Source organism: Oncorhynchus masou, chromosome 1 (genome assembly GCF_036934945.1).
Source record: "Oncorhynchus masou masou isolate Uvic2021 chromosome 1, UVic_Omas_1.1, whole genome shotgun sequence".
Classification (NCBI taxonomy): Eukaryota; Metazoa; Chordata; class Actinopteri; order Salmoniformes; family Salmonidae; genus Oncorhynchus; species Oncorhynchus masou.
In genome coordinates, this window is record NC_088212.1 from 72,955,723 (window position 1) to 72,973,816 (window position 18,094).

Consider the following 18,094-nt stretch of genomic DNA (forward strand, 5'->3'; position numbering starts at 1 on the left):
GATAATCAAACTCAAGGGAACTTCTGTTTTCTTTTTTACTGGTAAGTTGAATTATATGTACATAGTATGGAGTTTCCTCTGAAGCGTTTGTACTGCCTTCTCTTGTGGGAGGAATTGTTCTCATTGGCGGCAGGCCAAACAGGGCGTGTTTAGGTTTACAGATACTGTTCCTCAGTCTGTCAGCACACTATGAGGTATGAACTGTGGTGAGAGGGTAAGGTTCTACAGGAAGTCATGGGAAATGGTGGTGGAGTAAAAGGACCAGATGAAGAGCAAAGACACAGGCTAACAACCCTCTTTATAAAGGGAGTGGAGAAAGCCTTGGAATGCAGACAGTAGGATCTGGCTTGGTTTTATCTCCTCTGAGATAAAACAGAGTCAGGTTAGAGAACTTCAGTGAAAAACAAAAGTTAATAATGGAGAAAGGAAGATTGATGAACTGTTCTACTGTGAGTTAGTCTGATTTGTCCACACAAACATGCTGTTTTTAAAGTAAGAACAAAAGTCTATTTTATATGCTCAGTGTGACCTTAGTATTTCTGCAACCTCACTGAATGCATTCCAGATATGAAGTGAACCCACTATTGGAACACCGAGAATATGTTTTGGTTTAAAACTAATAGGAACTCTCAATGAAATGACAGGCCAGGGGACATGTATAGAATAGTTTTATCTACAATAAGATGACATGTAGTTAGGAACTGCTTTTAGCAGGCCATGTAGATGAGCCCTTTCATTTACCTTCACTTTGCCAAATCTGTTTTCACAAGGTAGGTTAGGTAGTTTAGTGCTATTATAACCTTGGGCTGTAGAAGAGAAGACCACTCTGCCCTCTTGTGGTATACAGACACTATGTTCATAGAAACCTTCTAATGGACCACTTTCTCTATAACTATCTCTTCTGTTTTATTTACCTGACATAATGTGAAAATTGTTTTTTGGGTGTTGATCAGGCTCAACTTGTTAGGGAATTACACAGGGTGTGGTCCACCAAATGGTAGTTAATTGTGTCTACTTAGCTTACCCCCCAAAAAATCCTCAAGTACACATTCAGCTGAGGCTTTAATCTTTGTCCTGTCGGTCCATCAAAAGTGAGAAGCAAATGAACAAAATTATAGTGCACTTTCACTCAGGTGACTGAGACTGATGAGCAAAACCCTGTCACATACTGTATGTACAATATACAGTAAAAAATCATAATACAGCAACTCAAAATGTACACCATTCCAACAACAATACAATATACATTTTTGGCTCAAATCATTTCTGAATTGTACTTCACAAAAACTCATACAGAACATAAAGCAACGCTATGTTTGAATTTAAATTTCAAATAAAAAAATAATGCAGTGGATTAAAAGGAAAGTCAAGAGATGGCATAATTATATAACAAAGAAATTACATTATTCACACTTTGTGATTCTATGTGTTGAGAGAACATAGGTTACTAAAAGCATGTAAACATCAGTACAGTATTTGCAAAACCGGATGTCACACCCTTAACCAAAATAAAACTACCGCAGTTCTTTGTAAAACGTGATTGGCCAGATTACGGTATTCAATACATTTCAACTCAGGTTTTCCATTTGTATGTCATGTACAGTTTGTGAAACAAAATTAACCCCAACTCTGTTACTGTATAGACATCCCTGCTAGGTCAACCTAATGGAGCAGGCATAAAATAAATCTACACACTGAAGAAGGTTGAAAAGTTGGTATGCTATCCCTGCAGTGAAAATATGTTTTTATTTTAATTAAGTCAGCTTTATGCAACATTTTTGTGTACGGACCCATCACACCTTTTAATTTATCTGATTTCACACGTTTTACACACCAACCAAACTTCTGGAAGACTGCGATGGTCCCCTTTTGATTGGAAAAAATTAATGCTTGAAACTAGATTCCCTACATACTGCACTGTTCAACCAATCCGGTAAATGTGGAGGAGGAGTTAAGATGGAGTGTCGCCTTGTTAACGTCCTAATGCAGAAGTCGCGTCACAGGCTCTCTTTCCATATCCCCTGAAAACCGGAACATCTGGTTGTTGGGGACTCGGCTAAGGCTACTGCTGGGTCATCAGTCAATCAAGAAAATACAATGTTATATGGACCTCTTCTTATGAACCCCAGTTGTGGTTTGGCGTCTGGTATCTGAGGTTAGTCTGTCAGTATATTGGTTCATTTATAGTGGGGTACCCTTGCTTATATGTGAAATAGAGTTTGGAGCAGTCTAATCCTCGTAGAAACTTGTCACCCCGATCAGCTATTAAGATACGTTTGCATGTGCCACGGGTAGCCATTAATCACATCGGTATAAACAGTGTTGACCATGTGGGGGGAAACGAAAACTCAGAGGTGTTGGGAGAGGAGGCTGTCCTACCTCTCATAACCAGGTGCAAGCTATGCTGTAAGATGCTGACCTCAGGACAGTGCAGAGAGCATCATTTTTAATGTGTCTTTTTTCAAATCTTCAAAGTCATGTGTCATGCTGGTCATGTCTCAGGATGTCCCTCCATTGCAGTCATCACACATCTGTGGACTGGCTGCACTTCATATCCCTGTCAACACAGACAACATTCCTTTTAATCAGATCATGGAAATCACTATGGGGATAATACGTTCCATGCAGATGAAGTACGGCAGCACCAAAGGTAACACTTTATAATACATGTTCATACAAGGAATATTGTGGTAGTCTATAACCATATGTTTTAACTCACTGCAGTTCCTCTTTGAGTCTACTGAATTTGTCCTTCAGTCTGTCGTTCTTCACCAGCATGGGGGAGTCAGGCACAAACCAGGCAGCAATGAATTTAAAGATGACCACTACATGCTACAGATAGAGGTGAAAGGCAGACAGGCTTGTTCAATCATAACCATGATATTTGGCATTGCTCAATGGCCATTTGGAGTTGCAAGGATAAGGTTTTGACAAAACCCTAAACTCACCTATTTAGCTTGACCTTTAACAAGTGATTTTATTGTTTTAGACATCCTTTGTGTATGCTTTTACATCTTTAGTTTTATTGTAAAGTGTCACAATTTTAAATGCCCTTTAAATAACGTCTGATTTGATGATTGGATCATGGGTGCAGAGCTTAATTCAAATCAATATGGAATTCAGTGATTCCTGATGTGCCAAAACTATACTGAAAATAATCTAAGTAGTTTGACACAAATACACATATTCATGGATGCAAAGAAAGACATACCTCAAATAGGATGACGAAGGCAAAGCGTACAGCCATGATGAGCCAGAACTGGGAGGTGAGGCTGTAGTCAACATCATTTCTGTAGTCTTTATAGCTGGGAACACACACCAGTTTCACTATCAACAATCTTTCTCAACAATTACTGTTATCACTGGACTGGGTTTCTTTCTGTTTGTGACTGCATAGACTCTAGCTACATGTATGCATGTCTGAGGAGAAGTGGTTGCTTTGGTTTCTGATTATTCAAACACTCAGTTAATACAAACAGTGAAATCAAGAGATGGGCAGTAAGGGTGAGACAGGCTTTGGTAAATAGTAGCTTCCGTAGTGACCTAGTTGTGCCTTACAGATGCCCACCTGCATTGTGTAACATTGAAGCCGCTCTCTGTGATCAGTTGACTGGGGAAAAAATCATTCCGCACGCTCAGGTCTGTTATATGAGCAGTGGATAGGGTGTCGTTGATGTAGCCCTTCATACAGCTATAAGGAGGGGGAAAGGGATTATGGTCATATCAAAACAAACCTGCAGTACCCTTCTCCAACTCATGAGGTTTTATGCAGCTAACCGTTAAGAGAACCCCCAAAATAATGCCCAGCACAAAACATACATTTAAAAGCATACAACTTAGTTTGCTTATACAAAATCATAATTCCATATCAAATTGTCTGGGAATTTGGAAACAGTCGCATGGTAACATGGCGAGTCAGTATTATTACAACTTTAGGATGTCCTTGACATCTGCCACCAGTGTTTACCCACAGTGCTTTGTTTCATGTGCAAATATACCCATTTGTCCACAGCATGGCAGCATGGTTACTTAGAACAATAAAGACTAAACTAGGGATCTGTTGAACTCTGCCTTACAAAGCCTTTGGAACAGTTTCAATAAAGAATGCATTATTTAATTTATCTCCCCAATTTTTGTGATATCCAAATTGGTAGTTACAGTCTTGTTCCATCCCTGCAACTCCCGTATGAACTCAGGAGAGGCGAAGGTCAGGAGCCATGCATCCTCTGAAACACGACCCTGCCAAGCCGCTCTGCTTCTTGACACACTGCTCGCATAACCTGGAAGCCAGCCGCACAAATGTGTCAGAGGAACAACTGGCAACCGTGTCATCGTCCATGCGCATGGCCCGCCACAGAAGTCGCTAGAGCCCAATGGGACAAGGACATCCTGGCCGGCCAAACCCTTCCGTAACCCGGACGACGCTGGTCCAATTGTGCGCCAAATCATGGGTCTCCCGGTCGTGGCTGGCTGCAACACAGCCCGGGATCGAACCAGGGTCTGTAGTGGCCCCGCAATCACTGTAATGCAGTGCCTTAGACCGCTGCGCCACTCGGGAGGCTCAAATGTAGTCTATCAGATGACATTATCTACATTATTACTATGGCATTCATTGCTTTAAGAGTCCAGACAATGCTCTGTGAAAGGTCTACACTACTGTATGTGCAACCCATGCACCAGTCACTGCACAAGGTGCTACAGTAGAACTTACTGTACATCAGCTTCTCCGTTGGCACAGGGTCCGTAGTGGTAGCGATAGACCAGCCGAGGGATGAAGTCTGAGGACACCCCAATGACTAGCCCATTGGCAATGACAGCCAGCACACCAATAGCTTCCAGAACTTTGGTCCATATACCTGAGGAATCATATTAAGGTATGAGCACACAAGCCCCAACAAAAACATGGCAAGGAGTTTACCAGAGACGCACAAGCTTTTACATATACTGTTTTAACTCACCAATGTCATTGGTTTTCTTGGGGACTAATCTGCGTTCCAAGCTGACCATCTTGATGGCATCCAGACGGATCTCAAAGATATTGTTGATAAGGGCCAGTAGAGGGGCCAGAGGGAAGGCCGCCACAAAGATGGTGGTGAAACTGAACTGAACAACTGCATGAGGAGAAGAGTGTAATAACACAACAGAGATTTAACATTCAAGACGGGATTGGGAAGTCAATAAAAACAACTGGGCAGAATCATTGAACATAAAAGAGACCATGAATCACAGTATAAGAGATAGATAGATAATCATTTTGGTGAAATAAATAAACACGTTGGACTTGGAGAGACAATGAGACATCCATGGAAGGTAGTGACGTACCCATTTCCAGAAACTCATTGAAGAGACTGAAAGAGTTGACGTCATTCAGATCGTAGTTGCGGAGCCAATCGCGCAGCTTGCAGATATCACATGGGTCATGGCCCATCTTCTCCTCTTCGCGACATGCATTTTTGTAGCAGTGGCCACACTTCCTCTCCAGCCTCTTCGTTGTAGTCCTTCTGAAGTAACTCTTGAACCAGCTGCACAACAACATAGGACAACCTAAAGTGAGGAAGTATGATGCTCCACTTTGGATGTCTAATTCGGTTAGTTAGAATTCATTCAAATCATTAACTACAATTCATTTTTACATGGGGTTTTATCATCTGACTGACAGTCAAACGTTTATTTGCATTACCAAAAGCTTATTCAACACATCAAAGGGCTTATTCAACCTATTCATTTTATCAGAATGTATCTATGTTAAGCAGTTAGATAACCATAGCGATATACTGTACTTACGGCACAGTAAACTCAAAGATGTTATTCAGTGTCTGTTTGAGCAACATGATGACGGCCATTTGAATGAAGAGGTCAGTGAGGCAGCCACTGGGATGACACTGGCAAGGACAGGAAAAGGCAGATATGGCAACAGTCTAGTAACAGTCTAAAGACAATCCAAACCGTTCAACCATGTCATAATCCCATGTTAAGTAATACTTTTTTTAAATAGTGATGAGCTACCCACCTCCTCCAATCTCCATTTACCAGAAATACGAACATAGCTGCCTGGGCGACCATTTATCCTATGCACAAGAACAGTGTGTTTAGATTCATTAAATGTAAACATTTCAAATACTTACACCTTTATGGTTTGGGATTCAAACATTTCAAGGATCACAGATACAGAAAGCACCTTCTCCATACAGCTTGGCTGCCCATGACAGCTGACACAAAGCAGTACCTTACTAACAGTTTTTCCCTTGGTTTTAACTAGGCAAGTCAGTTAAGAACAAATTATTATTTACAATGACGGCCTCCCCCGGACGATGCTGGCCACCGCCCTATGGGACTCCCAATCATGGCCAGTTGTGATACAGCCTGGAATCGAACCAGGTTCTGTAGTGCCTTAGACCACTGCACCACTCGGGAGCCCCATGTACTGTCAGACCGATCAAATATTAACACGACACACACACGTTGCACTCAGTACCTGCCCAGGAAAAATGCCACATATATGAGTGAGGAGAAGAGGGTGAAGAACTGGAAGGTAAACATCTTAACAGTGAAGCTCCTCTCAGTGGCCGCAAATGACTGTGTCTTCTCTGCAGGCAAGAGCAGAAACATTAACTTAATTCATTGACTCACTTAGGTAAGTACAATTCCATCTGATGGAATTACAGAGATGAACATGTACATGTTTGATTGTAAATGAAATTGTTCAATGCAAACATATGTGCCTCTTCAGACTCACCTATCTCACACAGCTTGAAGGCCACCGCCTTGTTGACCTTTCCGGGTAAGAGTGGAGAGGAGTTAGGGATTGTGCAGGTCTGCATGACTTAGAGGGGTTACTGGTTAAACTTACTCTGGTCATAACTTGCATGGTGAAGTAGTGTAGTACAGCACCCAACATTACTGCTACAGTGTTGGCATGGTCCCTTACAAACTCCCATGTTCCCTCTGACAGCTGCACGGCAGCAACCACACGGAACACCACCAGAGCCTGGGTTAGCCCGATGATCAGAACCAACTGGTAAAAGAACACACACACAGTGAGAGGACAACTTTGACTGAACCGGAGCTAAACACTGGTATAGCCCAGGATGAAAACTGCTACGTCTGGGATGCAATATGGCACTGAGTGACTGACTGGGACTGACCATGAGAGTGACCAGCACCAGAACTAGAGTGCTGCGCAGATAAGAATGGCGAAACTCTTTGGGATGGAAGTCTGGATCATTCACTACTCCCAGGATGAGCTCCTCCTGCAGGCCAAATGGAACAATATTCAGGATTATACAACAGCATGAGTCTGAGGTCATATCAATCACATAATGGGTCCCTACCATAAGATGACAGTAATCAACGGGACATTATTTGTGTTATTTGAAAGAGTATATGATTGGGTAATATCAATGAGTAACAGACAACCGAAACCATGCTAAAACCATCCTATAGTATACAGTAAATCCAGACATATAATGGTGACTTTGGCCTAAGTGAAGCCATACCTCTTCCTCACACCAGTCAAAGACTTTCCATTTGGACACAAATGTTGCTTTGTGTCTCTTCCACAGCTCGAGAAAAATGGTAGCTGGAAAAATAAAAAGGACAAGTCATGACAGTCAAGATTTATCTGAATTAAAAATGTATTGGATGGAAAGAATCAGTTTTATCCTGTGTGAGAAACTTACCCCAGACTGCCATGAACATAGCAAAGGCCACCGTCCCCTCATTGTCAAACAGATGACTCACCTGCACACAAGACACATTTTGAACATACAAATTTTATTGACAATTTTTTTTTTAAATAGTAACATTTGCAATGCAGTATGGTAGAATGACATGAGTTACCTTGGCATAGGTACAGGTGTCACGCAGCTGCCATACTTGACACCACTTGTCACACCTCGGGCACATTACGGTGTCAGACTCACAGACCTCTTTTCTGTGATATGAAGACACACAATGCACCTTCAGAAACACATGAGTTTTAAAGAGGAGCAACTCCATGTAACCTATTTTTTCTTCCTACTAAAATGTCAGCACCAATCAGCTTAATAAAGAGTTTGGCTCAGTGGGTCTGTCAACTCACATGAGGGGACTGGTGTTGAAGAAAGCCAGTGCATACAGGAACACAATCACACCCAGAATGGCTGCAGGGACCAGCAGGATGGTGTACCAGCCCAACCACAGGTAATACAGAGCCACCTTCTCTCCAAAGTAACTCCTGACAGACATAGATACATTTCAGTTTGCATGTTCAAATTCAAACCAGGAAAATGACATTCCTTTTCAGTTAACACCCCTTACTAGGTTTCCAAGGGGATTAAAAGAATATTTAATTAACATGTAGTTTAGTTTCACAGTTTAGTTTAGTGTCATCTTGATAATTTCCCTTTCACACCACTGAGGTAAATGACATGTTGTATTACTATTTGCATGCTATATATTTAAGCAATAAGGCACAAGGGAGTGTGGTATATGGCCTATATACCACAGCTAAGGGCTGTTCATAGTTGGTTCAAACTAAGCTTGATGATGAGTTGGTTATTTGAATCAGCTGTGTGGTGCTAGGGGAAAAACCAAAACATGCACCCAGGGGCGGCCCCAGGACAGAGTTTGGGAAATCCTGCTTTAGGTAAGCACATCACATTTAGCTGCATCGGCAAACCCACAGTTCTGTGTGGATATAACCACAAGCTGACATACTTCCTGGAAACAGAGTTAATTGCTTTGAAAGTGAGAGATAGACCTTTTCTTATTTGGGCAAAAGTCTGTTCTCCACCCTCTCTCCCCAGTCCTCCTACCTCATTGACCCTGAAACCGATAAATGGTCAAGGAGAGTGACAATGTTTTGTAAGAAACGAAAGATGGTCCTCCCTTCCTCGATAGCCTCCTTTTGGCATGGAAGCAGAAGTGAATCCTGCATGATTCCTTCGCAGAAGAGTTTTAATCTTCCACACCCACTTTGAAATCAGCTATTGTTTTCTTGAAGGAGAAAAGCATGCAAACATTTAAAAACAATATTCTATTGATCATTTTATCTACAACATGTCTTGCACAACTAGCTAGCTACATTTGTTACATCACTGTATACATTTACTTGGGGATTCCACCCTGCAAACGTCATTTACGTCCATGTGCTATTGCACAAGGAGTCTTATTCCATACAAGCACAATTTTGTTCACATTCCCCCTTCTCGACGCCTCTCCTTGATTACCTATGACCTTTTTCCAAAAGGAGGCCAGAGAGGACGGAGGTGAGAGGATGCAGGAGTTGAGCAAATCCAATTGAGGAAAGGCCACTGTGAAACCAAAAGACACAGAAACACAGCAGGATATATAGAAGGTCTTACCTGACATCATCGACAGGCTGGGTCGTACAGAGAGCAGACCATCGTGCCCACTTTTGTTTCAACACCTTTTGCTTGTTCCTCTATAAAAACAGAAAGCGGCTCATACTGTAGATGCATTTCACATCAATGAATTTCATATGGGCTACTTACGATCATAGAAGGCATAAACAGCTACAATGCCCCTAACAATTGAACAAGTAATCAGGTATACAGGTATATGAATTATTATTAAGGAGAAGTTTTTTTAACCTCATGCAGGCAGAACGTGGCCTCAAAGACACCCTTCTTCTGGAGCTCTTCGAGGTTCTCTGTTGTGTTGAAATGAAAAAGAGGGTTAGGAGTGACGAACAATTGAAGTCAGGGACAAATATGTTGCTAAAGAGATCAATGGAGGGAGCACTTCACATACCCCCTGTGTTGATATGGGTGTGGTGTAGGATGTAGTGCACTACTCTGATCCTGAAAAAAAAACAAGAAAAAGGTAAGAGAACATGTTGGAAGTTAATGTGTTTTGCATATGGAATGGCAAGAGTGAGAGTTCAATGCATCTCACCTGGTTGAGTGAGGGATGATTACACATTTCCGGTCTCCGCTCCAGTTGCAAGCATCAGACACCTTTAGTAGGTACCTGTACTTGTCAAAGATCTCCTTTGGGGCCCGGACACCATAAAACACCTTGTCATCATGAACGATTTTCTGACACAAAAACAGGCAAAGTACAAGATGAGCATTGAACCAGGTGAAATTTGATCATTTTGGGAGGATTGGCCATACAGTATAACTTCCACACATGCTCTACAGTTGTACACATCCCAATAAAATATTGTATACATCCCAATAAAAGGAACCTTGCCTCAACAACGCTCCATATATGATTTAAACGTGATTCAATCAAGTAACAAACTCACTGTCACTTTCATGTTTTTCTTCCTCAGGTGGTCAATAAAAGCCACCTGCTTCCGAAACTTTGGGTGATCTTGGTCCTCAACTTTGTCAGCAACTAGAACATAATCATATGTTCTCTGCTGGTGCTGTGGGAAACACACACAAGCTTTTCTGTATTCTAGGGACTGTGTCATACAAACAGGTTGAATAATTATCACCTGTATGACTATGTATGTCTCTAAGTTATGAATGCGGTGAAATTAATAGATGGTGTGTGTTGTGTTGTCGCTTACCAGAGTTGGGAGTAATGCCTCAATGGTATTGTCAAAGCCATCCATGTTTCTCTCCTGCAGTTCATTACCATCCTAAAACACAGGGTAACAAAGAGGAACAATGTGACATCTATCTTGTGATACAAAGGCTGGCGCATCTCCCCACCTCACTGCAGTGGTCTGCCAGGCATGTGCCAGTCAGCATGGACCACAAGGAACCTCTCAGCTAACATAATGGTCAATGATGTGCCTTCATTCACTACAGCCAACTTGTCATTGTGGCTTCACTATCCTGTGTCGAAAAAAGGGACACTAGGCAAATTCCTTTTTACAGTTGGTCCATGAGATGTCAATAACACACATCTCTAAGCAGAAGGGTAAAACAAATAAAGGCAACTGGGCTATCCCTCTTGCCATCTCTGTTGTTATGCAGGTTTCTCTCTAAAGCCTGTCAGTCTTTCACTTTCATTCTTCCAGACTCCCACAGGATTTTCGAGATTACAGGCCCCAACACACCCATCAGTGAAAATGTTCAATAGACTGCTCCTCACACTGATGTGCTGGGAGGGCTTGTAGGCTTTTGCTGTACAAAATATGGGATTATTTAAACCTCAGAATATAACATTTATATTTTGTTCAAAGGCCACACTGAGTTCTATGCTCTGCTATGTCTCGAGAGACATGAACCAATCTTGACTGATCATATTTTGGAGGTGTGCCACTATTACCCTGTGTAGTGCAGTTGCATAAACTTTAATGAAATAACCTGTTTCACTAGGAGCACAGCCAAGAAGACCAGGCAAATGTTGAAAGGAGGCTAGCTCTGATGTAGGGCATTGTGTAGTGGATATGGCATGGGTTGCCAGAGGAGAGGTGTCATACATCAGGCCTCAGCATCACATAAATCATAGACACTCTTCAGGGTAAAAAGCTGAGACCTGACCATTTCTCAAAGATCTGCATGCTTTAGATGAGGATCATGGTGGGAGACTGTTCAGCCAACTTTGAGTGAAGTTATGCTTGAAACCCAAAGGCCAGATAAGTGACCTTTAAATCAGTGAAATATTTTAAGTTGGTCTGGGATTTTTGTTAACCACTCCTCAGTAACAGGCACTACAGCCCGCTTGGGAGTTTGCCAAAAGGCACCTAAAGGCTCTCACACCATGAGAAAACAGATTCTCTGGTCTCTTTGGCCTGAATGCCAAGTGTCACGTCTGGAGGAAATCTGGCACCATCTCTACGGTGAAGCATGGTGGTGGCAGCATCATGCTGTGGGGGTGTTTTTCAGCGGCAGGGACTGGGAGACTAGTCAGGATTGAGGCAAAGATGAACGGAGCAAAGTACTGTGAGATCCTTGATGGAAACTGTCTCCAGAGCACTCAGGACCTTAGACTGGGGCGAAGGTTCACCTTCCAACATGACAACGACCCTATGCACACAGTCAAGACAACACAGGAGTGGTTTGGGACAAGTTTCTATGTCCTTGAGTGGCCCTGCCAGAGCCCGGACTTGAACCCGATCTAACATCTCTGGAGAGACCTGAAAATAGCTGTGCAGCAACTCACCCCATCCAACCTGTAGGAGCTTGAGAGGATCTACAGAGAAGAATGGGAGAAACTACCCAAATACAGGTGTGCCAAGCTTGTAGCGTCATACCCAAAAGACTCGATGCCGTAACATAATGTGGAAAAAGGTCAAGGGGTCTGAATACTTTGACGGCACTGTACATGGTCATACTACGAGGCAGAAAAGTTTCAGGAAACCTCAGCTACAATGAGCCACAGTCAATGTGTTCTCAGTCCAAATAAAACACCTGTAAAGTGAGGGTGTATGTGACGTTTGACCCACATCTAGTCCATAGATAAGGCACTGTATACCACTTTTGTTACAGTAACATAACACAACTCAGCATACTCACACACAAACGTATTGATTTATGCACAGGCTATAGCAAGATGGCAATAGATTTGAACCTGCTATGACGTCACCTCTAAAAAACCGCTTCATTGCCATAATCCATGAGTGAGTATAACATTTTTAAAATACATTATTCAGTCCAACTGATTTTATAATCATTCAAAATACTGTAGGCTACATGAAAGCATGTTTCCTAAGTGGTTTGCAGGTGAGTTGTTAATAAATAATTTCCTCACCTGCTCTGGATTCTTGAAGTACATGTTGCAATACGCTCGTAATCCAAAATCAGCGAAAATTGATCACCATTCACATATTCTGTCGTTGGAGCGCCGTTTCCTTCATTACTCACGAAACGTTTACCCTTACTTCAGACATGGAGCTCTAATTATACTAAAAGTACAATATTAAAAACTACTGTACTGAGCTAAAGATAAATTGACTTGACTTCCGCGTTTCTGAGTCAATTGCTTTCAGGTTGGTAGCGTCACTGCTTCTCAAAAGGTGAGGCGCTGATATTGAGCGCTTCTCTTGGAATAGCAATGCGGCCATCTGGTCATAGTAGGACAGTCGCAGTCGTTTAAAAGGTTTACAGTTCGTGACCAAAACGGAGTCTCTTTGTATCTCTCTACCTTTGAAAGTGCATGCAAATGATTGTGCTTTGCTTATCTGTGAAACCAACAACGTTGACGTTGATATGAATGTAGCAATGTATATTAACTCAAACACATTCTTCAAATAGTGTAATATAATGATAACGTCGGATAACTTACATTTACATTTAAGTCATTTGGCAGACGCTCTTATCCAGAGCGACTTACAACTTCTAGATTAATCACAAATTAAACACTATTGTCTTCACATCACCCATGGAAAATACAGGAACAAATATTCATAAGTGACAAAAACGATTTAGTTGTGGGAAGACTTTACTGCGCCAATAATCAATAATAGTTATAGCAATAGGAAAAATAATGCCACTTACAAGGGTCTACTACAAATACAATTGTTTACATTACACTTCCACCAGTATACTTGACAGCTAAATTCAATATTCTTTGGACTTCAAAACAGCCATATACATTAGCATTACTGACAAGTGCTTTTCATATCTGAAGTTAATATTCAAAATACACATTTTACATTGATGCTGATAAAGTCAAGAGGCCGAAACTATTCCCTTGATTCAGAAAAAAACTCCACTGGTTGAGGTTCTACAGGGAAGCACTAAAATACTGTCCATATTTAGGGTCCTCCATTATTTCCAGAGGACTTCAATTGATTGAGGTCATGCATGTGTACTCTCAGTCCTCCTCTTTCTCTGACACCTTGCGGAAGTTCTTCCTTTTGACGTTCCTACTAATGACGAAGCCAATAGGCGGCTGATCCTTCCTATCAATCAGCACGCCCTCTGCGTCCCCCACCGGTGTCCACTTCCTCTTCCGCTCACTCTCCTTTGGGCATTGGGGGGCGATTGCTTGGCCTATACCCTCATCTTCTTCATCATCTAAGTGACAGAGACCCATCCCTGCCTTAGTTCGATCAGGCTTGTTAACTTCTGCAGATTCATCTTTCTGTGGCCGGCTAGGTCTGGAAAACACGATCTTATGCTCTGAGCTACTACTCTGGCCTTGGTTGAAAGTAGGTGTAAAAGGCTCTTCAGGATCATCTTCCATTGTGTTCTCCTTCTGCTGCAGGCTTTGTATGTACTGCTGAGCCACCATGCTATTTTTGCTGTCACTGGTCTCTGGCACATCCTCCAGGTCGTAGCGCGTCCAGCGCTCAGGATTCACCAGGTAATCTGGCACTCCTCTCTTCTGAGGAGGCTTGCTGACTAATTCCCCCACCTTCTCCCCATACTTCTTTCCACTCGGCAGCAGTGGGGGTGGAGGGGGACGTGCAAAGACCCCATCAATGACATTGTCCTGGCCCAGATGGGACGAGGACAGCTTAGCGGCACTCTCCAGGCAATCAAAGATGCTTCGGCTGCGGTTGGAGAAGCTTGAGCTGCCACCTGTCAGACTGAATGCAGGTTTCTTGGGACCGGGACCAGGGCAAGAGCTCTGGTGCTCTTCATCATCAGATGAGGACAAGTCTTCCACCTCTGGGTCTATGGACTCATTACGCTCTTCAGGGTCGGAGTCACTCTGAGAGAGGTTATCTGTCAGCTTGATTGCATCACTGTTGGACAGCTTGTTACGGCCACCGTGGTCCTCTTGCTCACACATTGCTCTCAAGGGCCTGGGTCTGATACCACAGGAAAAAAACAACTTTCAAACAGTCAAGGGGTCAAGAGCCTGGAAGAGTATGAGAGGGTTGTTTTGAGTGGTAATTGAAACATATAATATGTATGGTAATATAGCATGCATTATAATATTTTCACTTTGTCAAGAAATGACTGACCTTATCCTGGTAGAGCTGCAACACCGCCACTTTCTGTATCCGTGAGGTTCAAGGGTGACGGCAGTCCTTCCACCCTTAACAGACACACAGAAAGATATACATTAAAAACAGCCATACGGATCTAGTCATTTAAAGCTTAGGCCTATAGTGTAAATAATAAGTACATTGCCAGGTAAAAACAATGAAACTATCATTTCAGAGCAATTGCACAACATCAACACAAGATGTCAAGTGTGACATCAGGTGTGGTGAGTCAACTGCAGATGAGTAGGCCTATAAGTCCTCTGCAGCGTCGTGTTAACATTAAGTACTGTAAGTGGATGCATCTGTACCGAGGGCTTTCAAATCATTTAATGTTTGACATACTACGTAATTTTACCGTTTGCTTTAGTGTGAGGACGTATCTTACTGGAGTTGCAGACTCACAGGTTGCGGGAGCTGGTTGGGATGCTGCTCAGCTCAGATAAGACAACAAATGTGTGGGGATTGATGACAGCTCGACCTTTTGACATGGTGTGACCAATACCAGACTAAAATGGTGTAGCGACAATCTGTAAAAAAAAAAAAAAAAAAATGATCTTACCCACTCACTGCATACATGTAAATTGTGATTACATTGCATACATACAACCAGACTCATATACTTAGAACACAGTAGCTCTGGTCCATCACGCAAAGACAATGAGTTGCCTTGTATACCACCAATAGAGATATTGTAGTTAGAGGACACAACATTGTATCTGTTCCATTATGATGTCTGCTAGAGCATGGGCAAAGCAACTGAAGCCATCTCAATTCTGAAGTAGTCCATTTTTTCCTTCTACTTCTTCTATGGCATTTGTAAACAAACTGAAAGGGTGCATACTACCACCTGAAGTGTTGTTTGAACAGGTATAAAGCTAAGGTTGGCGATTTACTACCACCTGCAGTTATGGGATGTTTGCTCATGAGTATAATTAAAATGTCTGCTCCCTTCATCAACCTGGATGGAATTATGTGATCCTTCCTTAACCTATAGGATGTCCCACCGTGTTGACTGACTACTTAAACATGTTTAAAGTCCTCAGTGGCTCTGCCCATCCTAAAACGGGCCTGAGTCCTACATCTAGCTCAATGATACTGCCAGAGAAGCTCTGGTCCACGCTTGTGCAAGCAGCTTGTAGTGCAGATCCCACGCATGCGCGCGGATCAGGATATTTTGACGATAATGAAAGTACTCCTAAACGTCTTTTTGGAGAAAGTACACCCTGTACATACAGAGAAAAGTAATCCCGCAAACTACAAATATGTTTACTTTGATGAGTTACGATGAAAGGACATGGAAAAAGACAAAAGCAGGGGCATCTCGTCATTGTGCGATGGACAAGAGCTAACACAGCGACTACGCCCCCTAACATTAGTAGCTAGTTCGTGCGTATCTCACGTCTCATAGCTAACTTTTGTTTGTCATGGTATTTGACGGGAAGACAGCATAACAACATGGAGGGTTGAGTAATTCACCACGAAGTAAACCAATTATGGAAATCGACATTGGATATCTATTAGCTAACGTCAACTAGAAGCCTCGTTGGCTAGCTAACTTTAGCTGTAACTGACTTTGAATAAAGGGAGGGTGGAACATACCACAAGCATTCTATATCTTACAATACTTCATTGATACGTTGGAATGTGTTCAGTAAACTACCTAGCTACTACATAAAGCATGCAAAGCTGATTTGTGTTGCTCGCTAGCTGCATCTCCCGCTTTACCTTCTTCACGCTGGCGCTGTAACTTCGGTTTGTATGCTGCAATGTATGCTGGGTAGGGTAGTTTTCCCCCGCTCCTGCCTTTAGTGGGCAAATAACCCAATCGTCATACCTTACCGCCACCTACAGTAGTCTAATGGATTGTAAATGTAATGCCAGTGCAGGCCTAAATCAGAGTTTCTAAACATACATGTTATTCGCTGAGATTTAACGGTGGTTGGCATCCAATTTCTGTTGCATTACCGCCACCAAGACTGGGGTATAAATTCGCACTGAGCTAAAGGCTAGAGCTGCCGCTTTAAAGGAGCGGTACTCTAACCCACAATCCCGATATGCCCTCCGAAGAACCATCAAACAGGCAAAGCGTCATACAGGACTAAGATTGAATCGTACGACATCGGCTCAGGCGCTCATCAGATGTGGCATGGCTTGCAAACCATTGCAGACAACAAAGGGAAGCACAGCCGAGAACTTCCCAGTGACACGAGTCTACCAGAGGAGCTAAACTACTTCTATGTTTGCTTCGAGGCAAATAACACTGAAACATGCATGAGAGCACCAGCTGTTCCGGAAGACTGTGTGATCACACTCTCCGCAGCCGATGTGAGTAAGACCTTTAAACAGGTCAACATTCACAAGCCCGCAGGGCCAGACAGGTTAGCAGAACGTGTACTGCGAGCATGCACTGACCAACTGGCAAGTGTCTTCACTGACATTTTCAACCTCTCCCTGTCCGAGTCTGTAATACCAGCATGTTTTAAGCAGACCACCACACTAAGGTTTCCTGCCTAAAAGGAACACCTATATGAGAATGCTATTCATTGACTACAGCTCAGCGTTCAACACCATACTGCCCTCAAAGTTCATCAATAAGCTAAGGATCCTTGGACTTAACACCTCCCTCTGCAACTGGATCCTGGACTTTCTGATGGGCCGCACCCAGATGATAAGGGTAGGTAACAATACATCCGCCACGCTGATCCTCAACACAGGGGCCCATCAGGGGTGTATGCTCAGTCCCCTCCTGTACTACCTGTTCACTCATGACTGCACGGCCAGGCACAACTCCAACACCATCATTAAGTTTGCCGATGACACAACAGTGGTAGGCCTGATCACTGACAACGACGAGACAGCCTATAGGGAGGAGGTCAGAGACCTGGCCATGTGGTACCAGGACAACAACCTCTCCCTCAACGTGATCAAGACAAAGGAGATGATTGTGGACTACAGGAAAAAGAGGACAGAGCACGCCCCCATTCTTGTCGACAGGTCTGTAGTAGAGCAGGTTGTGAGCTTCAATTTCCTTGGTGTCCAAATCACCAACAAACTAACATAGTCCAAGCACACCAAGACAGTCGTGAAGAGGGCACGACAAACCTATTCCCCCCAAGGAGACTGAAAAGATTTGGCATTGGTCTTCAGATCCTCAAAAGGTTCTACAGCTGCACCATTGAGAACTTCCTGACTGGTTGCATCGCTGCCTGGTATGGCAACTGCTCGGCCTCCGACCGCAAGGCACTACAGAGG

General features: G+C 42.9%; 2 protein-coding genes across 6 annotated transcripts in view; both read right to left on the reverse strand.

Moving 5' to 3' along the window:
* Positions 1-1,045: 1,045 nt before the first annotated feature.
* On the reverse strand, positions 1,046-12,983 carry LOC135550194 (anoctamin-9-like). Its single transcript, XM_064980788.1, has 24 exons — positions 12,655-12,983; positions 10,523-10,594; positions 10,253-10,375; positions 9,898-10,040; positions 9,754-9,803; positions 9,594-9,652; positions 9,345-9,424; positions 8,081-8,215; positions 7,840-7,933; positions 7,680-7,740; positions 7,497-7,579; positions 7,146-7,250; positions 6,851-7,015; positions 6,737-6,773; positions 6,476-6,587; positions 6,011-6,068; positions 5,785-5,882; positions 5,323-5,522; positions 4,959-5,111; positions 4,712-4,856; positions 3,569-3,691; positions 3,212-3,305; positions 2,720-2,832; positions 1,046-2,557 (listed from the first exon to the last, which is right to left on the reverse strand). The coding sequence occupies exons 1-24, from the start codon at positions 12,676-12,678 to the stop codon at positions 2,524-2,526; spliced, it is 2,361 nt and encodes a 786-aa protein (XP_064836860.1). The 5' UTR covers positions 12,679-12,983; the 3' UTR covers positions 1,046-2,523.
* A 343-nt stretch (positions 12,984-13,326) lies between these two features.
* LOC135550202 (U5 small nuclear ribonucleoprotein TSSC4-like) overlaps positions 13,327-18,094 on the reverse strand; it is a 10,194-nt gene continuing 5,426 nt past the window's right edge. The window contains exons 1-4 of one of the 5 annotated variants that reach the window (XM_064980831.1): positions 16,568-16,619; positions 15,245-15,369; positions 14,819-14,892; positions 13,327-14,712 (exon numbers count right to left, since the gene is read on the reverse strand). In XM_064980831.1, the coding sequence (XP_064836903.1) occupies positions 13,720-14,643 (924 nt within the window). In that variant the 5' untranslated portion in view covers positions 14,644-14,712; positions 14,819-14,892; positions 15,245-15,369; positions 16,568-16,619 and the 3' untranslated portion in view covers positions 13,327-13,719. Of the gene's footprint in view, positions 14,713-14,818; positions 14,893-15,197; positions 15,370-16,441; positions 16,542-16,567; positions 16,620-18,094 lie in introns of those variants that run through there. The other 4 variants (XM_064980806.1, XM_064980798.1, XM_064980814.1 and 1 more) reach the window with 4 other exon arrangements.